The sequence below is a fragment of the Hippopotamus amphibius genome, chromosome 12, assembly GCF_030028045.1.
Source record: "Hippopotamus amphibius kiboko isolate mHipAmp2 chromosome 12, mHipAmp2.hap2, whole genome shotgun sequence".
In the NCBI taxonomy this organism is placed as follows: Eukaryota; Metazoa; Chordata; class Mammalia; order Artiodactyla; family Hippopotamidae; genus Hippopotamus; species Hippopotamus amphibius.
Window position 1 is genome coordinate 92,860,894 of NC_080197.1, and position 27,608 is coordinate 92,888,501.

Here is a 27,608-nt window from a genome sequence, read left to right on the forward strand (position 1 = left end):
CGAGAGATTCCAGGTCTCTTATAAGGCGCCTCTTTAACTGGGCGCCTACCCCTTTAAATACGCCTCTGTCGGAGGCTAAATACTTCATGGCTTCCGGGCATGCGCACAGCTTTGGGTAGAGGAACGCCTTCTGCGGGACGTGAGGTAGCCCGGGCTGAGCTTTTTACGCTCCGTGGGACTTGTGTACGGGGCGATGACGAGATTGGCACTGGGACCGTGACCCTCTGTCCCCAAGAGGAGGGCGGCGCGAGCGAGTGTCGCTCACGCTGGGAAAGGCGGGGGCGGGGGAGGAGGAGGAGGAGGAGCCGGTGGAGCTGCTGGCTGTGCCGCGGGGACTCCTGAACGCGCCTGAAGGCCGCGCAGCCGGGCACGTTCGTGCCGCTGGTCGGTGGCGGAAGCAGGAAGTACGAGTGAGTTGGGCGGGGCGTCGGCCGCGGAAGGAACGGGGGACGCTGCTAGCCTCGTTTTTTAAACCTCCTCCCGGACGCTGCCCGTAGCCGGCACGTCCATAGCCTGGGCTCAGCCGAGCTACTCTTTCCCTCCCCGGGCGCTCGCCAGCGCCTCTGTTGCCTGGGGACCCTGCACCTTTGTGCTCACCTTCGTGTGGGTTCCCTGCTGCCTTCCAGCATGGTTCCACGCTTCCTGAGACGCTTGGTTGTAGTTCCCGCATCGTTGTTCTGCCTGTGCCGCTAGCTTCGAATGTCTTCCTGTCTTCCTCCTTCCAGTGGGTAAAGAGTAGATATTTATTTGCAAAGCCAATCCTGCAGCTGAGTTCTTGATCACATCTCGTTGCTTTCCAGCTCTTGCAGCCCTTCATCAGATTCATCTTGCCCAGTGCCATCAGTCTTCTTACTAAAACATCTTTTTGGATTGTGTCATTTTCCTCTTAAGACACCTCCGGTGGCCATGCATTGAGCACTCAATGGATTCCGAGTCCCGGACAAGGCGTTCAGTATCTTACCTAGTTCGGCACTAATCCAGCTGTATTTCCCAGAACTGTGCTAGAAAACACTTTCTCCTTCTGCTCTGGGCTGTTCAGTTTTCTCTAACACGTTGCATATTTTGTTTGTGCGTCGCTTATGATATGTCGTTGCCGCATTTCTGTCTCCTGAGCTGTTTTGAAGATTCGGCCACTTCTCGCATTATGCTTTACTGATTCTTCTAGGCAAAAGTGGTCCTTTCTTTCTTCCACTTCACTCTTACAGCTCTTATTTTGTACTAGTTGTTTCGTTTATTCCACAGTCATATTGATTATGTGCCCACCTTGTGCTTCACACTGTTCTAATTGTGAGATAATCAGTGAATAAGGCAGGCAGGGTTCTTGTTCTCATGGAGCAAACATTCTAGTTGGGGTAGGTATACAATAAACAGTGAAGAAAAGTATTAGATAGAAATGCTATGCAGAAAATTAAATAGGGTTTTGTGAAAAGTAGGAGCTTGCTGGTTCCTTTGGATTATTGGTCAAGGAAGACCTCTTTGAGGATGTTATCAAGGAGGGACTGATTGAATCAACAGGAACAGTTGGCACAAAGGAGCTGAAGAAGGCCAGTGTAGGTGGAGTATGGTGGATAATGGGGAAAGGGTACAAGATAAATTTGGAGACTAGACAGAGTCCAGAACTTTAGAAGTCTTTGGAAGCCAAGGTGACTCATTTTCATTTTATTATAAATGTGATTAGAGGGTTTCAAAAAAGGTTGTGATATGATGTAACTTACCTTTTAAATGATCCTTCTGGCTTCTCTGTGGAGATTGGACTATAGTGGGCTAGTCATAGAAGCAGAGATTAGAGACCTTCACAATGTATGAGAATTTCTGGAATGGAAGCACTAAAGTAGATGTAACGAAAGGACAGTGGGAGTAGTCAGAGAGCCAGATGCTTAAAGGTGATGCCACTTTTGGTGATGAGAAAGTCAAAGCTATGACCGGATGAAGTGGAAGTGGTTACAGACGGAGCTTGAGGAACTGAGGGACTGTGATGTCGAGTGGATGACCCATGTGGATGGTCATGGAGGTGATACTGGAGAGTAGGCATTAAGCCGGGTTTTAAGGTTGTCAGTGAATGAACACGAATTGTCCTGGGACCAGAGAGAGGATGGTAGCAGCTAGCACAGTGATGGCATGAACTTCACAGCAGATGGGATTTGGGGAGGTAGAGGCGGAAGAAGTGGTTTGGGAGGAGCCGTGGCAAACATGGAAAATATTTACAACAACCTTCAGGTCCCAAGGCGTGTATGAGAGGGAAAACAGCCTTCATCTGAGAGGACTGCAGAAGAAGCAGCCTGGGGGAAATAGCCAGGTTTCCGTGAGGGCGAGAAACGGAGGGACTAATGCAGGAAATTAAGGAATGAGGGAAAATAAATGTATCCTGTATGTTCCCTAGGAAATTAGGATGTAGAGAATTTGCTGTGATTTCTACATGACGCAATAGAAAGGACGGTGTGGAGGTGGTTTTCTAGATTGGTTAAGATTAGTAGAATACACTGTAGAAATGAAATGAAGGGCCACTTGATGATGAATTACCTGGAGAGTGGGGTGAGCACAAAGAATGGAGTAGTACTGATTCCCTGGGCATTTTATCTTTCCTGAAGCTCCGTCTGCTAGCCATGGGTTATGTCAAGAATGAGTGAAAGTTGCTTCAAGAAAGTCTGTAAAGGTTTCTTCTCTCTCACGCCAGAGAGAGATGGTTGGAATTTTCCTATGGATCAACTGAAAAAGTTTGTAAAAGTTTGTATCTGGGCTTTCAAGAGGTTTAAGGTCCAGTGTTAATATAAGCCTACCTTGAAGCCTAATCACATTGCAAGTGATTTATCACATTGCACTTCATTTATCTATCAATTTGGGCTATCTCTTCCCGTCTTCTCCTCATCCCTTCTCTCATCCCTATCTCTTCATATTTAATATCTAGCCACAGGTTCTCTGGAATTAGCTGGAAATTTTAGGTTTCAGGGGCAAATCATCGTAAACAGTCATATGTTCTAGTCTCCTGTTTGTAGGCCTACAAATGGTGTTTTTAAAGTGAACTTGAAACTGACCCATTTTAATCCTGGAATTTTAATAGATGGAAGCCTGGAGTCGCTGAAGAGTCAGGTTGCACATCACCAGATATACCATTTTGGTACAGGAGAGTCAAAATACACACGATCTATAGAAATAAATTAATACTGTCTATTAAGGAAACTCGGGATTGGAAGGGAGAGGGAGAAAGAGAATTAAATAAAGCCTACAAACCTATTTTTGTTGTTGTTGTTACTCAGAACTTTTCTTTCTGGTAATTGACCACCTCTTTGTTTCTTTTGTAGGCATTGTTATTTAAGAATGGAAGAGGATACAGATTTTAGAATCAGGTTTAGTTCTTTGTGTTTCATTACTGATCATGTTGGATTTCATGGCACCATAAAAAGCTCACCAAGTGATTTTGTTGTTATTGAGATTGATGAACAGGGACAGTTAGTTAATAAAGCCAGTGATGAACCTATTTACAAGGTTAATAAAATGCTGCCTGAGCCAAATAATTTGGCTAAAAAAACAAAACTAGATCGTCAAAATTTATCTTTTGAAGAGCGAAGCAATCAAGAACTCAGTACTTTGGCTGGGTGCTCTGATGGTGACCAAATTCATGCGCCTGGTTCAGAAAAGGAAGATACTATCAAAGATGGAACTTCAGAAGGAGAAGAGGGAAACATTGATGTATTAGGCTCCTTATTAGATGAAAAAACTGATGAATTACTGAGTCAGTTTGCCTGTGATGTAAAAGAGAGGTGGGATTCTAAAACTGAACTAATTGGACCGTCACCGGAATTCTCATTAGGCAGAATCCTTGACAAAAACCAGAGGACTATTTTGCATAGTGCTATTAGGCAGAAATTTCCTTTTTTGGTAACCATAGGAAAAAACAGTGAAATTGTTGTAAAACCAAATCTTGAGTATAAAGAACTCTGTCACCTGGTATCTGAAGAAGAAGCCTTTGAATTTTTTAAATATTTGGATGCAAAGAAAGAAAATTCCAAATTTACCTTTAAACCTGATGTAAACAAAGACCATAGAAAAGCTATCCACCATTTTATCAACAAAAAGTTTGGAAATCTTGTGGAAACCAAATCTTTTCCTGAACCAAATTATAGTGCTGATAATCCAAGTGTAGTGATAACAGTAAGATTTCGGGAAAAAGCACACAAGCACAGGAAAAGATCTCTTCTTGAATGCCAAGAAAGAAAAGTTATATACACAGGTAATTTAATAATACCTCATTACCATTTTCTTAGATAAACTTAGTTAAAATTGCATGAAAGCTGAGTAATTTCAAATGAATTAAATAGACTTGCCCAGAGGGATACTGGAAACAATATATGGGTTCTTTTTTTAAAGGAAGATAAAAAATCCTTTCAAAATACACGGGTTGTGAAAATTAACCTTATTTAGTTGGTTAACACAGCTATTTATAGTTAACAGTCACAAGTGTATAAAGTTGTAGCAGTTACTTTGTGTTTAGTAAGTCTTATGGGGATGAATCTTGATTTCACATTTTGAGAGTTGTTTTGGAGAAAAGTAGAGTATGTTTGCTGTGCTTGGGGAAGTGAAGAGAATACCTTGTAATGGTTAAGCTGGACTTCACTGCCCAAGGTAGGGAATTTGCAGATTTACAGGGAGTTCCTTCCTTTGGCTCTGTCAGTCTTTTAGAGAAGAGATTCTCAAACTTTAGCATGCATTATAATCACTAAGAGGGCTATGTTGAGAGAGATTTCTGAGCCCTGTTCTCAGAGTTTCTGATTTAGAAGGTTTGGGGTAAAGCTTTCACAAATCCCTAGGTGATTCTTTTTCTGGTCTGAGCACCACGTTTTGAGAATCACTATCTTAGGGAATGTATTCATGTCCTAGTTTGGAATGGAGCTGATGAAATCTCACTCTACAGATTTGGCTGACCAGGTTTAATTGGCCTATAGCCAACAGGAAGGATGGCAGTTGTTTCAGATGGTCCTGTTTTACAAGTCAACAGCAAAGCATTTAAAAGCAGCAACCTTGGACTTAAAAAATGCACAACGTGAGAGTTGCGAATTAAGTTTTATTTGGGGCAAAATTAGGACTGCGCCCTGGGAGACAGCATCCCAGATAGCTCTGAGAAACTGTTCCAAAGAGGCAGGGGGGAAGCTCAATAGATATGTGGTTTTGGTGAAAGGGGAAAACATGAAATCAACACATATTGTTTACAGAAGGTTACTGCTAGTCGCAAGGAGCAGTCGTTACCACGAAGGATTTTAGTGTCTTTCTAGATATGAGGCAATACAAGAATTGGGTCCATAAAGCTGGCTTATCTCACGACCTGTTCTGCCAGTTTTTCCCAGAGCACAGAGTGCCTCATTTCAGCCCTCCACCCTGCACACCTTTCAGGGGCCGTTGACAGTCAGCAGCTGCAGCAGCACCTGATTTAATCTTTGTAGAGGTGGATGTGCCAATGGCAAATGCCAGTTGTAGTTGACACAACTCAGATTTGCTCAAATGTGTGTGGCACAGAAACAAGGTTGTAGTATGTAGAGACTGTAGTGTAAGTGAAGAGTGTTTGGACCTTGGAGCTATGTGGGTTTTATTTTACATTATGACTCTAGTTCATAAAAAGATTTATCAACTTTTTAATATCTTTAGGTTTCAGTTTCCACAAATGTAAAAATGGAAAGAATAATACCATGGGCGAGTTACTTAACAATTCATAACTTTTGGTTGTACTTTAAAAATGGGGTAGTAGTAAAGCCTAATTCACAATGATACTCAAAGAATTAGATGAAATTATGAATGCAAGTGTTTAGTATGTAATTGCTTTTCAAATGTTGGTGTCTTCTCTTTTGGAAATTTGTCCAATTGTGTGACTTGCCTTTTCCATAAGAAAGCTGCTAGTATCGGACTTGACACACAAGGCGTTGCAATAAATGTTAACAGATAAGTCTATTTAGAAGGAAACAAAATTAGTTTTACACGCGGCAGGAGAATTGCTGATCGGTGATTTAAACAGGTATAGATTTTGTACTACTTGAAATTCTAACAGCATTTGAATTATTAATGAACCAAAAAATTGTGGAAACTTTTAATGTATTAATTTAAATTAGTTTTATAAAAATTATGAATAATTGGAGAGACATGTTCAAGGGAGGAATTGATTGTTCACCCGAGGATGGTATGAAGATATTGGGAAACCTTTAAGTCCAAAAACAAAGAAAAAGCCAAAGATAAACTTCGCCTATCCCAGATTTTGCTTAGGCCAGCGTTTTGTTAGAACAAAAATAGTTTATATAAAAAAGAATTCCTTGATAAGTAGACCTATCTAAAAAATAGAAAACTTAAAAAAAACTTTTATTTTTAATTGTTATAAAACACATAACATAAACTTTACCATTTTAACCACTTTTAAGTGTAGGGTTTAGTGGCATTGTTGTACAACTATCACTGCCATCCATTTCCGGAATCTTTCCATCTTCTCAAACTGAAAGTCTATGTCCGTTAGACAATGACTCTCTATTCCCTCTTCCCCTAGCCACTGACCACCACCATTCTGCTTTCCTTCTCTGAATTTCGCTACTCTAAGTATCTCATATAAATGGAATCATATAATATTTGTCCTTTTGTGATTGGCTTATTTCACTTAGCTTGAGGTGTATAAGGTTTATCCATGTTGTGTGTATTAGAATTTCTTTGCTTTTTAAGGCTGAATAATATGCTGTTGTACTTATATACACATCTTGTTATTTTGTTTATCCATGCATCTGCCAGTGGACACAGTTGATTCCATCTTTTGGTTACTGTGAATAATGTGGCTATGAACATGGCTGTAAAAATATTGTAAAAATAAGTTCCTGTTTTCAGTTCTTTTTGGTATATACCCAAAAATGGAATTGCTGAATCATAAGGTAATTCTGTGCTTAATTTTTTGAGACAGTGCTATAACAGTTTTCTTACACGCTTTTGTAAAGAAGGAATTGTATGAAAAATTTAAGCGTCCAGTGACGTTTTCATTTTACGTATTGGCATTTCTCAACTCTAGAAGTTTTATTTGGTTCTTTCTTAGGTCTTCAATTTCTTATTATGTTCATGTTTTCCTATAATCTTTGGGCCTATTTTTAATGGGTCTTTAAAAATATTTGCCTGCTAATTTTATCTGTCATTTCTGGGTCTGTTTTTATTGACTGACTTTTATTTGGTTCATGGGTCATATTTCCCTGCTTCTTTGGATGTCCAGTAATATTTTTTGGAGGGCAAACGTGTTATCTTGTTGAGTAGATTTTGTTATCTTGTTTTAGAGAGTTTTGAACTTTGCTCTAGCAGGTAGGAAGTAATTTGCAGATCCATTTGAGGTTTCATCTTGAATTTTATTAGTGAAGGTCTGGAGTAGGCTTTACACTAGTGCTGTCATATGGCTCTACTATGTATTTAAAGAGCCTTATCCACACTGGACTTGATAGAGATGAAAAATGCTAGAATTCGAGCTGACGTTTTAATGGGATGAGTCTTTGGGGCACTGGGAAAAAATGAGTATATTTTGAATGGAGGTGGGACATAAAGTGTTAGAGCCAGAAGATAGTTTCTCAGCATCCGAGAAGACTCAGTGGCCAGTGTGACCAATGGAACATGACAGAAGTGATGGTGTGTGACATCTAAGCCTAAGTCATAAAAGGTATTGCACTTCTAACCTACATTTCTTGGATTGCTTACTCTGGGGTAAGCTAGCTTCCATACTGTGAGCATATTAAAGCAGCTCTTTGGAGAGAAACTGAGGCCTCCCGCCAATAGCCAGCACCAACTTGCCAGACACGTGAGTGTGTGAGCTCCTTGGAAATGGATCCTCCAACTCCTGTCAGGAGTTTTGAATAACTGCAGCCCTTGCCACATCTTGCTGCAGCCTCCTGAGAGAGCCTCAGCTAGAACCACCAAACCAGGGTGCTCTTGAATTCCTGACTAAGAGACATTCTTAGAGATAAGTGAACACTGTAAAATGGTAGGGTTTGGGGCAACTTGTTACACAGCACTAGATAAGTGATACATAGCATTTAATTCTAGGCATGCAGATTACTAATCAACAAACTCAAAGGATCACCTATGCAGATTTCTGGGACACCTTTTCTTACTCTGTCCTATGAATTCCAGCCCACTGGGCCTTCCTGAACCCCAGCCTCTTGACTCAGCAAGACCACTGTGGTCTACTTGGGGTCCTCCTTGCTGGCCCAGAAAGTACCTCTTGTTAGAAAACCATGGTATTTTAAGACTCACCTCATTTGTCTTGCTTTTCTCTTGGATCACGGTTCTGTGCTGCCTTTAGTCCAGTGTCCAAAAACAGGTGTTTCATATGTTTTGTCTAGTTTTCTATTTGTTGACAGTGGGAGTTCAAGTCTGGTACCAATTATTCCATCATGGTGCTAGAAGTGAAAGTTCTAAAATTGAATTTTAAAATTTAGCATAGTTGACTTTTTTTTTCAATACTTCATTTATTCCAAGTAATTATGAAAATGTTATAAACCTTATAAATTAAACATAAATTTGGTGGTTTATGTTTTCTTATATGCGCCCATATTATTTACTAACTTAATGAGATTTCAATGCAAAAAAGACAAGTTTAAATCAATTAGACATTTTTAGTTGGAATTACTTGGCTCATTATCTTAAACATTCCAAGTAAATAAGATACAGATTCATTAACACAAATACTAGAAGCCATGGGTTTGATTATCTTAAATATTTCTATTCCAAATTCTATATCTCCATGGATAAAAAATGCCTATGCACTGAGGCTAATCAGCAACAAGCTGATATAATCTCAGACAATTTGGAGGCTCCTTCTGAGGTGGCTGAACTTGCCTAATGTGACCTGTGAGTGACACAGCCAGATTGTCAGGGTCAGATTTGGCACATTGAACTCCAGTTATCAAACACATGAACTTTAAAACTTTAGCTGTTGCTCTCCTAAGCTTCTTACTTTATGTAATACACTTTCTTGGTCTATTTGTCACAGTTTACACCTCCTAGCCAGGCTGCTGCAACTCTTTTAAGATATTTTAGAGATGTCTGTCAGATTCCACAGATTTGGTGTATTTGAAGGACTGCTATATTTTTTCACATTATTACTAGTTGATTCTCAAATGTTGGGTTCCAGGACTAGTATAGCTCTTATAAATTATTATGGACACCACACCGCTTTTGTTTATGTGGTAATTATATTTAACCTATTAGCAATTTTAAACAAATTTTAAAAAATATGAATTTACGTAAAATAATCTATTTTATTTATCAACAAAGGTGGTCAAATGGTTCAAACTCCCAGTTATAAAATAAAGAAGTCCTGGGGATGTAATGTACAACATGGCGACTGCAGTTAATAATACTGTATTGCATATTTGAAAGTTGCTGAAAGAGTAGACCTTAAAAGTTCTCATCACAGGAAAAAATTTTTTTATAATTATGTGTGGTAATGAATGTTGACTAGACTTATTGTGGTGATCATATCACAATATGTACAAATATTGAATCACTGCAGATTTTTAAAACTTTTTAATAAATGCATATTTTTCTGCATATTTTTGAGACTTGCTATTTTCATGTTTTTGGAGGTTATTTATATAGAGATCTAAAGAACATACAGATCTTTCCCTTTCTTTTAAACAACATGATTTCTAAAGTATAGATATTACAAGCTTTTGTTTAGATATTTCATATATTCAGAGATAGATACATAGATACATAGGTAGGTAGGTAGGTAGGTAGACAGATTTCACATCCTTCTGCTTCCTGAGTCACATTTATGTTGTGTTCATTTTTCTTAGAGGACTTTTCAGAGAGACCCTTGTAGCTGCTGATGACAGTTATAAGAGGTGAACAAAGTAGAAAATATTCTGCAGAAAACTTTGAATTGCCTTTTCATGATTTGAGGGAAGAAGGCAATACTTGAAGCATCTCATATATATAAGGTGAACTGAGGATTGAGGTATTTTGTTACTGTCAGTGTTGGCAGGTTATATAGACCAAAAAGTTGGGGGGCTTTTTTGGTGGGAGTTGTTACTGGGCATGTTCCTCCTACCACTTCTGCAACCTTATTCCCACCCTCTCGTCTAGTATACGTTTGAAGCACCTACCATGAAGCAAGTGAAGTTTTATTTACTGGTTTGCTGGCCTGGAAATCCCAGTCTATGGGGTGTACAAACTTAAAAAGGTAAATTATAACACAGAGTTCATTGTCATGATACAGATAATGACAAATAGTGGTGACATGCAGATTTAAGTAATCAACTCCTTGTAAAGTCCATTTATTCATTCATTCAACAAATACTTGCATATTTACTATGTGTTAGGCTGAAGATACAATGTTTCTTAAGACAAACGTGATCCCTTCTTTGCGAGCATTTAGCCTTGAGAACGAATTTGAGGAAGAACTGCTGTGGCGGTTGTGTCTTGAAGCATGAATACAAGTGTGGCAAATAATAAATGGAGGGAGCACATGTTTCAGACAGAGGCCCTCAAACATGCAAAAGTCCAAAGCTGTGGAAGGCTTCAGTCCATCCAAGGATTGTGAGGAGTTCTCTGTGCTGGGGTAATAGGTTATATGAATGGGAGTGGCGCATGTGGAGACTGGAGAGGCAGACTGGGACCAATATGACTGGGGCCAATATGACTGGGGCCAATATGAATGCCAAATCAGGGAACTTGGATTTCTGTAAGCCTTTAATGAGCCCACTAGCGTTTTAAAAATGAGAGCTTAATCCATGAAGTGTTGTATTTTACCAGTTGTATTTTGATTAAAAAGTACTCATTTAAATTAATGATTTGATTCATTATAGTGGTCTTGTCAGTCTGCTAAGAATATAATTGATGTATTTAGCTGCTCTTTTTGTAACCGAGGATTGTTTTTGTTTCAGCCTTTACCCTACGAAAAGAAAACCTGGAAATGTTTGAAGCAGTTGGTTTTTTAGCTATCAAACTTGGCGTGATTCCTTCGGATTTTAGTTATGCAGGACTTAAAGACAAGAAAGCCATCACTTATCAAACAATGGTTGTTAGAAAAGTGACACCAGAGAGGTAATAAGATGTTACTTTAAAGGGTAGAACTTTATTTTCTTATTGCATCAAATAAATATAAGATTAAAAACTGAGAATAATACTGGTAGCATATTAACCTCACTATCAGTAGTAATTGATTACAGGCTTACTGAGCAGCATATTCTGCATTAATAGTATAATTATTTTCTAAATAGAGTTTTGTTTTGTTATTGTGAAACAAATACGTGTTTATTGTAGAAGATTTAGAAAATAGGAAAAAGTATGAAAAAGATATTAAGTGTCACTAAAAATTCTCTTACTCAGAAATAAGCACAATAACATTTTGATCCGTTTCCTTCCAGACTTTTTTCAGAGACTATGCTACATACAGATGCTACACAGGCATTTTGTATATATGTGAAAATTGTACTGTACGTGTAATTTATATTTTACTTATAAAAATAAAATAATTAGTATCTTTAATGAAAATTTATGTCGTGAAATATTTCAAAGTCACGTTCATTATATAGATTAATTTGTTTAACATTCCCCTATTTTGGGATATAGAAATTTGTTCCAATTTTCACTGTAAATACTACTAAGATTAATATTATTGTACTTAACACCAAGGGGGAAAAGTTGGGGGGGGAGGGTGGGATGAATTGGGAGATTGGAGTTGACATATATATGCTAATATGTATGTAGTAGGTAATATGTATGAAAAATATTATTGTACTTAAATTTGTGCCTTACAGATACTTTCCTTAAGGTAAAGTTCAAAAAGTTGAATCATTGGACTAAAATTCTGCCTAATTTGATGTATTAAAGATACATTAATCTTTAGTCATCAGATATTTAAGTATCCACTATCTTCAGGTAGATATTTTTAAGTTCTTATATGAGGAACAAAAAAATGTTTATGATTTTGTCTTTGTGGTCAAGAAGTACACTGTCGTAAGAGAGAATGACTGTAGATGTGAAAAGGTACTTAAATGTTAAAAACTAGTTTTTAACCACCAAAGACAAAACATCTTATTAGTTTCTAGGAGATTACATTGATTTGTCTTATGGGTATGGGATTTTAATTACCCTTCAACTAATAGTAAGATTTTACCAGATGTGAAAAATCTGAAGGTATTTTGGACGGGCTTGTAGGCTTAACAGTCTGCTTAATAAAGCAGATGGTTTATATAAAGACTACAGAAAATATAGATGTAAAGTAAAATTTACATCAATTCTTACAGGATCTTAAAAGTTAGGCTAAGACAATTGGCATCTATTATTTAGATGTTGGTGAAGAACTGAAAATTTGAGTAAGGAAGTGTTCAGAGCAGAATTTTAGGAAAATCCTCTGGCGCTAGTGGTTTTTTGGTAACATTAGAGAAAGAGAGACTGAGGAGGAAAGGAGCAAAGTCTAAGGACAGCAAGAGCAGAGAACAGTTAGGAGGTTCTATCACTGGAACTAAGAAGTCAGAAGGCTGCATAGATAGAGTGATAGCATTAAGAATATGTGTCCCAGTTCTTCAAATAACGTTAATAGAATCCTATGGTAAAGGGTTTTTAGTGCACATTTGTTGACATAAATGAAAGATGTGTTTTTGAAAGTCTTCCAAATTTTTGTTTTAATATCCTGATATAAGTGATTGTCTGCCAACTGTCATTTAAACTTTGTTTAAACTAATTTTTTTAACATTTTTAACATAATTTTTTAATGTGAGTTTAAGCATTTAAACTAATTTTTTAAATTTAAGATTTAACTGAGTCTATATGATTTATCATTTATAGGTTGAAAAATATTGAAAAAGAAATTGAAAAGAAAAGAATGAATGTGTTTAATATTCGGTCTGTAGATGATTCCCTTAGACTTGGTCAGCTCAAAGGAAATCACTTTGATATTGTCATCAGAAATTTAAAAAATCAAATAAATGATTCTGCAAACCTGAGAGAGAGAATTCTGGAGGCAGTAGAAAATGTTAAGGTAAGAAAACTGTACTTTAAAATAGAGTATTATGGGAAAATCTTTATAGTCCCTCTCTTTACAGTGAGATAAGAAGGGAAATTTTTCTTTTGTATCTTTTCTTTTTATGTGCATGTATAATTATTTTCTAAAATGATTATTAGGGCATTTGACTTATTTTTTATTTTTATTTTTAGTACACATTTTTGTATTTAAAAAAACAGCTTTAGTGCAATTTAAAAAAATTGTATAGAGTTCCCCAGTGGCGAGGGGGGGTGGGGTGGTAAAAGCTGTCTGTATAAAAAGACAGATTCTTTTTTCAGCATCTGCCGTATAGAATGGAATTTTAGGCAAAGGGATTAATTTGGGGGGAAACTTTGTTCAGTAATTCTTTTCAGAAATCTTTGGCAAATAGTTTTTATGTTACTTTTCAGAATCTTTTCTCTTTTCAATCTAATTTTGAATTTTGTTTCAACGTATACAAATGATAAATCATACATTTTATCATGTCTTACAGTGAAACGTTACTTACCATAAGTTTTTTTTTTTTATCATAAGTTTTTGAATGATTTATGCCTGGCATCTAGATATGCACATACAACCATAGACTTCACTCTGATCATCTAGACTGTGGGTCAGCAAACTTTTTTCTATAAAGAGCCAGATAATAACTATTTGTGTTCTGTAGGCATATGGTCTCTGTCGCAGTACTCTCCTGCTTTTGTGTGGAGGCATCCATGGCCAATATGTCCATGTTCCCATAACACCTTATTGACAAAAACAGGTGTTGGGCCACATTTGACTTGTGGGCCAGTTAATAGCTTGGCAACCCTGATCTAGACCAGTAATTCTCAACCTGGGTGGTTTTAAAAAATGTTAGCCATCTGTCTCTTCTCCCAAACCAATTAAATAAGAACACTCAGGGATGCAGCTTAGGCATTAGCATTTAAAAAAACCTCCCTAAGTGATTCTATTCTACAGCTAACTTTGCGAAACACTGGTCTAAGTTTCTGACCATAAAGGCCTTTTAACACAAATTTATGCCTCTCCAGCAGGAAAACAAACAAACAGAAACCAGGTTTTAATCAATGTTATGTCTAACAGTCAGGAAAATGTCTTTCAACTAAAGATTTTTAAAATCCAGCGCATTTACCTGTGTGTAGGTGTTCCTTAATTATATACTCTTTATATGGTTGTTTTTTCCTTTTCTTCTAGATCCACCTAAGATTCTTTTTTTTTTTTTTTCTGATAAAGTATTAGAAAGGTATTCCTCAGAAAAGGGAGTAGGGTTTTCTGAACTCTGATAGCATTTATTACCTGTCTCATTTGGTACTTATGCATATACATTTTAAAATCCCCGCTAGGAATAATCTTAGATTTAGCCAACTTTCTTTCAGTTCTCATAAGGGGAAGGGAGTTGAGAAGTTCTGAAAATCAGAAGTCTTTGGAGTTTTGTTTTAAAGGGGTAGAGCTCTGATTGCTATTAAACCTTTTGTTGTAACCAACCCTAAGTAAATTGGAGGAGTACTTAAAACTCTTCTGGTGCTTGTAGAATATTGTCAAATGTCATTTTTCCAAATTTGAAATAATTAAAAGTAATTGTGAGATTGAATACAGGGAGTATTTATTCTATCTGCAGTTGATCTTTGTGGCGTGAAGTCAGGACACAGTTCCTTGTGTACCATGCTGATTACAAATTCTCTTAGCATCTTTTATTGAACAGTGCTGGAGTTGGTGCTCGGTAATCATTGTTGAATGAATTTATATTCCCCCGTAAAGTGAGTGCAGAGGTCTCTTTTGTCTTTCAAGAAACCATGTGGGCCTGGTGTTTGCTTTGTGAGAGCATGTTTAGCTCCTGACCAACGTCTTTAATGGCTGCAGTGGTAAATTACCGTTTTCTATTCCTGCTGAAGTGATGCCACACCGTTGCCTTGGCCCAGGCTTTCAGAAACTGGGATAATTGAAAAACCAACCATTATATATAAAGAAGTCAGGACTTGCTGGGTTTGAAAATAAATCTGCTTTGTATTTCAAGCATCTCCAGTCCGCAAAAGTCTCAAAATCAGAAAGAACTTCAGGACAAAGTACATATCCAGTACTAGGTAACCAGTTCATCCCAGTTTTCCCAGATCTTTCCTGATTTTAGCACTAAGAGTCCCACATCCCAGAAAACTCCTCAGTAATGTGAATGAAAAGCTGACATATTCTTAAAGCTTTTCCACTTATTTTCTAACTTTCAATTATTTGTTCTTTACCTTTCTATTCTTTAACTGTATAGCATTTCTCAGACCATTTGGTATCCATGCATGTACTGCCAATTACAGGATTCTTTTATTAAAATAAATAGGAAGAGAAAGACTTGATTACATATTCAGACACAGTAATTGTATTAATTTATCTTAGTTTGGGGCCATAACAAAGAACCATAGACTGGGTGATTTTTAAACAACAGGAAATTACTTCTCATAGTTCTGAAAGCTGGAAGCTGGAAGCCTGAGATCAGGGTGCCCACCTGGTCTTCTTATTGTATTCACACGCGGCAGAGAGTGGGCTAGCTCCACTGCCTTTTCTTATAAGGGCACTAATCCTATTTGTGAGGGCTCTAGCCTCATGACCTAATTACCTCCCCAAGTCCCCTCCATCAGACTGGAGGTTAGGATTTCAACATATGACTTTTGGGGGTACACAGGCATGCAATCCATAAAAATATACTTTTAATTAATAGATTTTTTTTTGTATTTGTAGAATAAAGGATTTGTGAATTACTATGGGCCACAGAGATTTGGGATGGGAAGGAAAGTTCACACAGACCAAATTGGATTGGCTTTGCTGAAGAGTGAAATGGTATGGATTTTTTAAAAACATGAACTTATCTGTTTTGTCAATTGTACTTATTATATAAGCCAGCTCCTTGCTTCCTTAACCCAGCATAAAATGCATGTGTACCCCCACATACATATACCATATATTACATCATGTTTATTGAGCAGTCACTATATTCTTGGTGCCACATTATAACAAAGCAAGCTGTTTGTGATACTCCTGTATTTAATAACTGCTTGAGACTTGACAGGGAATTGAACAACACTCATCAAATTCTTAGTGAGCTAAATAGAGTATTTTGAGAAAACGTACACCCTACAATTCGAGAAATCTGGTATCACTTATTATTAAAGATAGGAATTCACCCAAAGGCAGAGACTAAAAGAGGAACAGCAAATTTGAAAAAGAAAATCTGTCTAGTTTCAAATGAAACTAAAAATGCACGACACAAATAAGAAGCCACATTTGCCCAATTATTAGGATTATATTTTAAATGTATTTTTATAGATGTATATAATTACATATTATATATACACATGTATATTTTCACACTGGTTGCAGTGCACATAATAGAGAAAAACTACAAAACTATGGAAATTATATATTTGAGCAAATGCAAGATTATTCATATAATAATGTCAGGCTCACTCATTTGTGTTCTGATGTGTTTTCTTGAGTGTAAGAGAAAGGAACAGTAAAAACACTTGTGAGAAGCATTGTGCATGTGAACATTATGTTACACATGGAAATAAGGTTGAGAGCTGGTGATGCAGAGCACATCTGCAAAACTGCAGTAAGCCTGGGCTTAACCTTTCAGAGGGAGTTTAGCAAGTGGGATATAACTGATATGATAAAGGGTCTGGAAATTGTATTTATGAGAAGTGTTTTTTTCAGTCTAGAAAATGCTGAAGAGGAAATTAACTTATAAAATATTTGAAATTTTGTCACATAGAAGAAGAATTTAATAGTTTGGGGTCTGAAGGATGCATCATGTGTTCTACTTGAGTTCTGCCACTTGTCAAATATGTCACTATAGACAGATTAATTGATTTTCTAGGCCTCTGTTTCCTTATCTGTAAGATGGAGATAATATGTAATTTACAGAATTTTTGTGAGAATTAAACGAGATAACCTTTGTGAAGGTACCTAGCGTAGTGTCAGGCTCATAGTAGATGAGTGTTCAAAAATATCATTCGACTGTTAATTGTCTGGTTTTAACAATGGTAGAAAATCAAGGGGCCAAGTTTTAGCCTAGCGTAAGAAAGACTTATCTAACAGTTGTCCAAAGAAAGGGGCTTCCTTCACCACTATTCCCCACCCCAAGAACTGGAAACTCCTCTTGCTATTATAGCATTTAAACAAAAGCTGGATAGCTACCCCTTCAGTGGCTACCTCTTTCAAACTTCACATTCCATGCTCCTAATTATCTGTTAATTTGCTGGAGTATTGGTTATCAGTTATTGCTGTGGAACAAATTACCCCAAAACTTAGTGGATTAAAACCACAAGCATTTATTATCTTACTATTTCTGAGAGTGTTTCTTTCTTTTTTTTTAAGTCTTTCTCTTTTTTAAAAAAAATTATTTCTTGGCTGCATTGGGTCTTTGTTGTTGCGTGCAGGCTTTCTCTAGTTGCAGCAAGTGGGGGGCTACTCTTCGTTGCAGTGCTCGGGCTTCTCACTGTGGTAGCTTTTCTTGTTGCCAAGTACGGGTTCTAGGCACGTGGGCTTCAGTAGCTGTGGCACATGGCCTCAATAGTTGTATCTTGCGGCCTCTAGAGCGCAGGCTCAGTAGTTGTGGCACATGGGCTTAGTTGCTCCGCGGCATGTGGGATCTTCCCGACCAGGGATCAAACCCGTGTCCTCTGCACTGGCAGGCGGATTGTTAACTACTGTGCCACCAGGGAAGTCCTAGCTGGGCATTTCTGCATCAGGATCCCTCATGCATTTGAAGTTACCTATCAGCCCGGTTGGTTTCTCTGAAGCCTTGACTGGGTACCGAGGATCTACATCCAAGTTCACTCTTGTGGTTATTGGCAGGAACCTTGAGCTTCTTACCATGGTGGTACTTGTGGCATGGCTTCCCCCAGAGAGAGGAGTCCAAGAGCACTAAAGAGAAAGATAGAGACAGAGACAGAGAGAGACCCCACAGCAGAAACCTCAGTGTCTTTTATAGCCTCATCTTGGGAGGGACAGACCTTCACTTCTGAGTTCCATGGTCACATAGACCAACCCTGAGAAGTGTGGGAGACGACTGCCCAGGTGTGAGTGCCAGGTGATGGAGGCTAGACAGGCAGATTGTTTTTTTTCCCTTTTATTTGAAGCACTCCCTCCCCAACCTTTAAATTCATGTCTCAATTTATATTCCTGTCCCACTACCCAAGAATTAAGCAATTCCCCTTGTGACTACACAGCATCCTAGACTTCCCATCTTAGGTTTGATTACATTTTATAATTATTACTTATTTAATCTTTTCTGGTAAGCAGAGCCCATGTCTGTCTTGCTCAACACTCTATCCTTGGTACCTGCACAGTGCCTAGTACATGGCAGATGCTCAATAGTATTTGTTTGAATGAATGAATATTGTAAAAGAAGAATGAGTGGGAGGTTTGGTTGCTTGACCTATTTAAGATCCTTTCCTACTCTAAGCCACATACTTAGAAATAATTTGTAGTGCTGGAAACAGTGATAAAATACAGGAACTATTAGATAGCTTTTTTTTTTTTTAAGGAGCATTTTTAAATCTATTTAGGTTTTAAAAGAAAATATTAAAGTTGGCAATTTAAAAAAGAAGATTTTGGCAATTATTTTTAAGAGCAAAGACTTCTGAGACTCGAGAACACAAATGAAATTAATAGCTTGCCATTCCCCTATGCTTGTTCCCTCCTCTATTTTTGTTGTGTATGTTGGTTAAGTCTGAGTTTTATGTCATCACTAATACTTGCATTCATGCTTTGTTGACACGGGCAAAGAATGACAGAAGAAGAACTATGGAAGTGGTGGGGGAGCACTTTTCCAGACCATAATATTTTAAACCTGTGTATCAGGTTGCTTTGTACAGGAGGTTAATTCTAAATTTAACATTGTTTAAGATAAAATTGCCATGTCAGATATCATTTGTTTAATGCCTATTCTTTCAAGATGCCGATTTGTACCTTTTTTTAAAAAAGTAATTTGTCATTCTCATTTAACATACATTTGCTCTTTGATTTTTAAAGGTGAAAGCTGTAAAATTATTTCTTACCCCAGAAGATTTGGATGATCCCGTAAACAGAGCAAAGAAATACTTTCTTCAAACTGGTACTTAAAAGTTTCTTTACTCCATATGTAGCCATGTAGATATGTAAGTGTTATGTCATTGCAACATAAATGTGGTAAGAAATAGACTGTAATATGTTATATATTTAAACATTTTTATTATGTGCCCCGGGGACTTCATTTTTGGCCAGATCTCTGGGACTTTTGACTGTTTTAACTCTTGCTTGGGGTAGGGGTGAGAGGAGAGATGCTTTCTGAGTTTTTCTTGGCTTAAATCCTTGAAGGAGGTAGAGTTTTCCCAATTCTAAACTGGTATTGATGGAAGTATAATTCATTACAATCAGAGGAGACTAAAAAATAAACTAAATAAAAGTACATTTGTTATACCTGATACTTTCTGCATTGTTTTTGATCTAGTTGCCATTTATCCCTGATTGCTGATTTTGAAAACTTTAGTTCAATATACGTAGAATGCTTAATGAGAAACACTAAAAAAAATTGTTATGAGTGTGAGTTCTGAAGTCAATCTGTGTGGATTTAATTCTCAACTTTAGTACTTCCCAGCTGTATAGTCTTATGCAAGTGATTTAGCCTCATTGTTTTAGTTTCTTCATCTGCAAATTGAAGCTAATAAGGGTACCTAAAATACTGTTAGGAGATTTAAATAAAGTAAAAGATATAATGCTCTTAAAATAGTGCCTGGCACGTACTGAATACTGAATAAATATTACTTGTATTTAAATAATAATAGCAGCTGTAACATTTTAGATTCATTCAAATATGTGATTAACATATATGTGCGTATTGAATTTCACTTACATTGAAGTAAAAGACATCAGTTTTCAAATATCTCTATTGATTATTTCTAATTATGTATGTATTACGTATATATAATGATTCATAGGAGAAAAATATTTTTATGCCACACCAGAATCTATAAACAGTGTGAGCATTTCAAATTGTTATGAGTATTCTAAGTAATACTAAAGAAAATTCAAAATTGCATCTATTGTATGGTCCTGAGAAAACAATTTTCTTATGGCAGTGATTCTTAAACTTTAGTGTGCATAAGAAACCTGGTGCATTTGTTAAAATGCTGAATCCAAGGCTCTACCTGAATAAGCATCTTTGCCACGGAGTCCAGTAATCTAATTTTATTTTATTTTATTTTATTTTATTTTATTTTATTTTATTTTATTTTATTTATTTTATTTTTTAAGCTCTTTATTGGAATATAATTGCTTTACACTGTTGTGCCAGTTTTTTTCTGTACACCAAAGTGAATCAGCTGTATTTATACATATATCCCCATATGCCCTCCCTCTCGCAACTCCCTCCCACCCTCCCTATCCCAGCCCTCTAAGTCGTCACCCGTCATCAAGTTGGTCTCCCTATGTTATGCAGGAACTTTCCACTAGCTGTTTTATATTTGGTAGTGTATATATGTCAATGCTGCTCTCTCACTTTGTCCCAGCTTCTCCTTTGCCCCCACCCCCTGCCCATCCGGTGTCCTCAATCCGTTCTCTACATCTGCATCTTTATTCTTGCCCTAAGTAATCTAATTTTAAAAAGCATCCTACTAGCAAGACCTAATAGTGTACTTGAAGGATCCAGATGTCAACCTTTTCTTATTCAAAAAATTCTGTGTAAAACATCCATAATAGCTCTTTAAAAATCTCTGAGTTCAGGGGTTTATGTAATGCTTTAAAAAAAAAGTCCTCTAAATAACTAAAAATTATCTCCATCCTGAAGTTGGGGTTACTAATGTTGTGCTCTTTTTAAAGCAGAGAAGGTGATTGAACCGTATAATTAATGATTTTTATTAAAAACAAACAAACAAACAAACAGAAAACCTCTTCAAGCGCAGCTCTGGTTTATCGTTGGTGCTGAGCGTCATGCTCTTATGCAGGTTCCCAGAAGAGCTCCGTTCACTTAGAGAGCGTTGCAAAGGTCTTAGTAATGGACCTTTAAATAAAAGTGACTAACTGCTCTTCTCTTTGTTTCAGAGGATGCTAAAGGCACACTTTCACTGATGCCTGAATTCAAAGTTCGGGAGAGAGCACTGTTGGAGTCCTTGCATCGCTTTGGCATGACAGAGGAGGGCTGTATCCAGGCGTGGTTCTCTTTCCCCCATTCCATGCGCATATTCTACGTTCATGCATATAGCAGCAAAATCTGGAATGAGGCAGTATCTTACAGACTTGTAACCTATGGATCAGAAGTCGTGGAGGGTGATTTGGTGTGTTTGGATGAAGATATTGACGATGAGCACTTACCAAGTAGTAAAGTAAGTATCGTTTCATCAAGAGTAGTTACCACTCCAGGAACACTAATTTTCAGAAGCCCTTATTTTAGAAACAGTTTAAAACTAAACATGCTTTTCTTCTTCTTCTTCTTCTTCTTTTTAACTTATATTTGTTCATCTCCTGCCTCTACTCTGTGGTCAGCTGACACTTAACATGCCATTAAATGGAAAAATAAAAATAGTTATATGAAGTGAAAGTTACAAAGATAGTAAACCTTCCTCTAAAGAACCCATTCTTTAGAAAATTACCAAGTAAGGCATGAAATAGTCTCCTTAAAAATCAGTATCAAAATGTTACAGATGAAGATGTCATTCCTGCCACCGCTCTATTGTGATTCCCTCTGCCGCCCCCAGAAAATCAACCTCTGTTTTTCAGCCTATTTCCTTCTAGGCCATTTTCTGTGCTTTCCCATAAATATCCACAGAAAAGTGGATTTTTATTCTGTTAGTTTAACACTGAGAAAACAAAAGCCAGGACTTAGAGGTTCAAAACTTAAAATATGAAATGGAAAAAGAATAAGATTTTTATAATGTATATAAGGTATGTAATGTCATGTGCATTTCTTTTATATAGGTGTGATTTTACAACTTGCTTTCTTCCCTCTTACCAGTATCTGAGACATTCATATTAATGAAATATAATTTGTATTGTAAAAATTGATCCTTCTGTTTCCTCACTAACTAGTATTTTTATAGTATTTTAATCTGTGGGATTGAACTAAATAATGAAATTAAATTCCATAAGTCATGTAAGAAATTCATTTTATAGTATTGTAAAAAGAGCATACTATTCTCCATCACTATCTTAATTCATTCTCACAAATATATTTTAAAAATTAATGAAGGGAGTGTGTATATAACATAGTAAAATCATTGTGAACTTTCAAGGACAAAAGATTTTAAGACTCTTTTCTAATTCCCACTTTATAGAAATGAAAATTGAGACCCAGGCTGGAGAGGAAACAGATTAAGTGACATAGGTAGCACTTAATCTGTTATCTGATTCCTAGCCCAGATTGGTCTCTTCTATAAATTTATTTATTTATTTATTTATTTATTTATTTATTTATTTATTTATTTATTTATTTTATTGGCTGTATTGGGTCTTTTTTTTGCTGTGTGCAGGCTTTCTTTAGTTGCAGTGAGTGGGGGCTACTCTTCGTTGTGGTGCGCAGGCTCCTCATTGCCGTGACTTCTCTTGTTGCAGAGCACGGGCTCTAGGCATGTGGGCTTCAGTAGTTGCAGCACGTGGGCTCAATAGTTGTGGCTCACGGGCTCTAAAGCGCAGGCTCAGTAGTTGTGGCACACAGGCTTAGTTGCTCCACGGCATGTGGGATCTTCCTGGAGCAGGGATCGAACCTGTGTCCCCTGCATTGGCAGGCACATTCTCAACCACTGCGCCACCTAGGAAACCCCCAGATTGGTCTCTTCTAGAGAAATCTTGGAGGGTAGAAAAGGCGTTGCATCTAGAGATAGTGCATGGTCCAGTTTTTCAAAAATGTGGAGAAAAATAGACTCTGAACTTTCCATAAAGGAAGCTTGATCTAAATTAATGGCAGAGTTCTAGATGTATGAATTAAGGATTTTTTTGGTTTCAAGTGATGGAAACCCACTTCAGACTAACTTAAGGAAAACAGACAGGAATTTCTTGGCCCTCATTACTGAAAGTGCGGGATTGATTCAGGCACAGCTGTATCAAGGGGCTTAAGCAGTGTCTTAAATCATCCATTTCACTTTCTTTATCTTTCAACTCTGCTTTCTTCTCTGTTAGATCCATTCCCAGTTTCTTCTCCAGAAGAGAGGGCTTTTTCTTTCCCAACAGTTTCAAAGCCATGGAATTGAGTCTCAGTGACTAGGAATGGTTTGGCTTGGGTTCATGTCCCCAAACCAGTCATTGTGGACTGGAGTATGTGATTGGCGAAACCTGTGTTCCAAGGGCTCCTTCCTGGAACCATCCCACCCAAACCACATTTGAGAACTGGGAGTGAAGCTCCCAGGACAATGCAGGTGCACTACCAGAAAAGAGGGAGTAAAGGCTGAGTGATGAGTGAGCCAGAACAAAGATGTCTGTTTTACTGTTTTATTAAATGAATGGCTTATGAATATTTAGGTAAGAAAGTGATCACTAGGAGCATAAATCATTAAGAATGGCCATTTAACTGATTCACAGACTCTGAAACTGTGTAAGAAGAAATCTAGCAGCTTTGTAGGTTTTATTTTACCTCATATGAATGGAAGAAGAGATAATGTCAGTTGATTCCATTTTGATAAATAATGAAAAAACGTAAGTTTTTTTTAACACCTTTCAGGAAACATGTCCATTTAAATATTACCTAGGCAACACATTATTTAGTAGGTCACCCATTTCTAATTCAGATTTTCAGAAGTTAAAGGTCACTTTGACAAAATATGGCAATAATCTCTGAAATACATGTGTCTTATAAGACTTCTTTGTTCCAAGTAACATTTGAAAGGATAGTTTTGTGATTAGGATTATATCTGCTTTTTTTTCAGGAAATGTAGGAATAAAGAGAACATTTTCTCCTTCACATTTTGCAGAGTTTCCTTTTATTAGCAGCAAAAAGTGCCTATATTTTTAAGATCAGTCATTTATACTTTATTAGCACTGAGAAAAGAAAAGGCAGGAATTGGAGGCTCAAGACATAAGATATGTATAACTGAATCACTTTACTGTATACCTGAAACTAATACAACATTGTTAATCATCTATACTCCAATATAAAATAAAAAGTTAAAACAAACAAACAAAAAGGTAGAAAATATGAAAAGGAAAAAGACAAACTGATATTTCTAATAAATGGTATATAGAACATCATGTTGTGCATCTGCATTAAAAATTGTAGGAAACTATAGGAAATCGATCTGAGTTCCTCTTTGATAGAGTTACTAGGTCTACAAATGTATCTTAGTTTCAGGTGACTTGGCAGATTCCCTTATAATTTTTTGTGAGCAAGATGGAGAAATGTGAGTAAGACAGTGAGGACGTCAGGTGAATTCATCCTTGTGGAGCAGCTGTACAGGTGTACAGCAAAAGCATTTTTGTTAATTCATCTATTGAAATCAACCTGGAGGGAGTTCTCTAATGACAAAACACGGTGTTCTGTACTTGACCATGTTTGTTCAGTATTTTCATAAATTGCTTAGATTTCAGTATTGTAGGTATGCTTATGAATTTGTAAAAGACAAAAAGCTGAAAGTGATGATGCAAGAGAGATCATAGCCCTATGTATTTTGGTCAGATCACAACTGGAGTGTTATGTCTATTTCTGAGTGCAGCAGTTAAAATGGGTTATTTACATGTAAACAAACAAATAAACCCAAAATGAAAAACCAAAAAGGAGCGACGTTATTGATGAGTAGGGAGAAGTGGGAAAGCAAGCAGATTTAGAGAAGATCTAGACATTATATTATATGACGAATGCTTTAGAAAAATGAGAATGTTGTTAATCCTCGTGGAATGATGACAGCTGCCTTTATTCTTGAGCTTTCATGTGCAAGAGAAATCAGAATTATTTATTCTGTGTCCTAGAGCAACATTTCTCAAACTTATCACTCACCTCTTTTTTTGTCCATGTAGATGTGATACCTATTACCAGTCTATGAAACACATTTTGAGAAGCACTGCTTCTCATAGAGTATTATGACATCTGTTGGGGACAGAGGTTGAGGGGTGGTTTCGCGGAAGCAGATTTTTTGATTCAGTGTGATAAAAAAAACAACTTTGCAAGTTAGAGAAAAGATGGTTGGTAACTGAGGTGAAGGTGTCGCTTCCGAGTGTTGAGCTGTGCACCATTCTCCATGTGGCTCAGCTGCAGTTTTCAGGGAGAATCATTCTAATCAAAACAGGAAGAATCATTCCAGTTGTTAAGTAGTCTGCTTGTTTGGGCATGTGTATATTCGGCTCAGGAGTCCCGTTATACATAACTGAGTTAGGGAAAATTGAGGGAATTTGGAACATTTGAGAATCATCTGTGTTTTCATCATGTTTTTAAAAATAGGTTCATCTAGTAACTGAAGAAGAGGAATCAGCTAATACATATGCAATACGTCAGGTAAACTTGCTTAAAAATTAGCAGCATTTAGATCTGAATGTAGACATTGTGCCCAAAAGACAATTTTTTTTAAAGTGTACAATTTGATATTATTTTTCTTGTTAGTAATGTATATATGGCAACCCCAGTCTCCCCATTCATTCCCCCCCACCCCCCCTGCTTTCCCCACTCGGTTCCTTATGTTCCAAAAGGCAGTGTATTAACCAGGGCCCCTCCCCACTCCTTTTTTCCTACCACTTTTAATTCAGGTGTAATTTATATACAATAAATTTCACTCTTCTCAGTTTGCAGTTCTACGAGTTTTGATAAACATATACCTTCACATGACCACCACAGAAATCAAGATAAAGAACAGTTTCAACTCTCCCCCCAAACACCCTGTGCCCCTTTGTCGTCACCCCCCCCACCCCTGCCCCAGCCCTGACTTAGCTGTTTTCTGTCCTATGGTTTTGCCTTTGAAAGAATATCATAGACATGGAATTGTATAGCTTGTGGTCTTTTGTGTCTTGCCTTCTTTCAATGAACACAACAAATTCGTTCATGTTTTGCATATTTGAGTTTTTTGCTTTGCTTCTTTTTCTGACTATGTTTTGGTTCCAGTTCAAGGAAAACGTGTAGAAGTCATCATCAAAGGAAGAAACCCCACAAAATGCAGTTTAGTGGATAAGCAGCTGAGAAAATAAACATTATTTTTGCTGCCTCTTATTTGCTTTCATGTTTTTAAATAAGAATGTAAATTATCGACCAAAATACCAGTTATATGATTGAATAGTAAAGGTTATTCCAAGAATATGCTTTTAGGATTGTTTGACTGCACGAAGATGAAGTCTGTTGGCTAATTAAATGTACCTCAACTTCTTGTTTCATCTCTTCTACAGTTTGTCTAATAATATCTGACTTGACTTGGTTGCCTTGGTTATTAAGAGTCCTTCTTGATTTTCGTTAGCTCTTGTCTTTGCCTGGCAGCATTAAAAAGAATCAAAACAGTGTAGTATTCAATAGCATGTTTCGGGCTGATTATAATGTTTATATCCTGAATCTGTTTTTACAGATCCAGGTTCCAGTTATAAAAGTAAATTTAAAACATGATCAGATATTTTTCTGAAGGCTGTTTCACATATCTTTTTTCCCCTTCCTTTGCACAGGTGGTTCTTCCAGTGCTTGGATATAATATTCAGTATCCAAAGAACAAAGTAGGGAAGTGGTACCAGGAAGTACTCAACCGAGATGGGCTACAGACATGTAGATTTAAAATACCTACTCTGAAATTGAATATTCCAGGATGCTATAGAAAGATTTTGAAACATCCCTGTAATCTCTCATACCAACTGATAGAAGACCATGATATTGATGTCATGAAGGAAGGTTCCTACATCGATGAAGCAACTTTATCTCTTTTGATCTCTTTTGATCTTGACGCTTCGTGTTATGCTACAGTTTGTCTGAGGGAAATAATGAAGCATGACTTTTAAAACTGATGCCCTTAACACAGTCGTGTATGTGCCACTTTTTAAAGGAAAGGGAGCTAAAATTTCTTGAGCGTCTGCCATATGCTAGGAGCTTCATAATTGCTATCTCCTTTAATTACACAACATCCTGATGGTAGGAATTCGATACAAACATTCCAGAGGACCTATAGCTAGTAAGTGGCAGCATCTGAATTTAAGACTCCAAAGCCTTTGTTCTTTTTATTATCTAATGTCTCGGTGACCTTTAGTCTGTGCTATAAAAGTTATAAAAGTTTCTGGACTATTAGGAGCATATAATACTGCAAGATAACATTAAAGAAAAACATTTTTGGAGTAATGTGTATATCCTCAAGCTCCTTGCTTAAAATGTAGGTGAAACTAGGTTGTAATGAAAACTTATGGTTGGAAAGATAGAAGAAGCATTTTGTTAATTATTGCCATGCTTTCCTGTTTTTAAAGTTATTGATCAGAACAGTACATCAGGAAAATATAATCTCTGTATTTATGGTAGCTACCCCAGGGTAGTTTACCCCTTTATGAAATAAATAATCTTTGATGAAGATTGAAATAAAATTTGTCATGCGGTTTCTTTATCTTGACATATACCGACCCTCCACTTTTTTGTTATTTTTGTTCCATCATTTAAATCATAAATGTTTAGAGTCAGATCTGGGTTCAGACACCAGCTCTGACACTTACTAGTGACTGGGTGTTATTG

The 27,608-nt window shown here is 37.0% G+C and overlaps 1 protein-coding gene across 16 annotated transcripts; it reads left to right on the top strand.

The window, feature by feature from the left end:
* The first annotated feature begins 1 nt into the window (after position 1).
* PUS7L (pseudouridine synthase 7 like) lies at positions 2-27,608 on the top strand. 16 transcript variants are annotated; one of them, XM_057703427.1, is made up of 9 exons: positions 2-144; positions 3,300-4,228; positions 10,887-11,046; positions 12,793-12,985; positions 15,710-15,808; positions 19,004-19,085; positions 21,050-21,330; positions 25,368-25,421; positions 26,567-27,607. In XM_057703427.1, the coding sequence occupies exons 2-9, from the start codon at positions 3,316-3,318 to the stop codon at positions 26,891-26,893; spliced, it is 2,109 nt and encodes a 702-aa protein (XP_057559410.1). In that variant the 5' UTR covers positions 2-144; positions 3,300-3,315; the 3' UTR covers positions 26,894-27,607. The 16 variants fall into 16 exon arrangements, with proteins under 16 accessions (XP_057559410.1, XP_057559418.1, XP_057559423.1 ...); XM_057703435.1 differs by lacking the exon at positions 3,300-4,228 and adding an exon at positions 10,087-10,183 and having other exon boundaries at positions 22-144; positions 10,870-11,046; positions 26,567-27,601; XM_057703440.1 differs by lacking the exon at positions 3,300-4,228 and adding an exon at positions 10,087-10,183 and having other exon boundaries at positions 35-144; positions 26,567-27,600.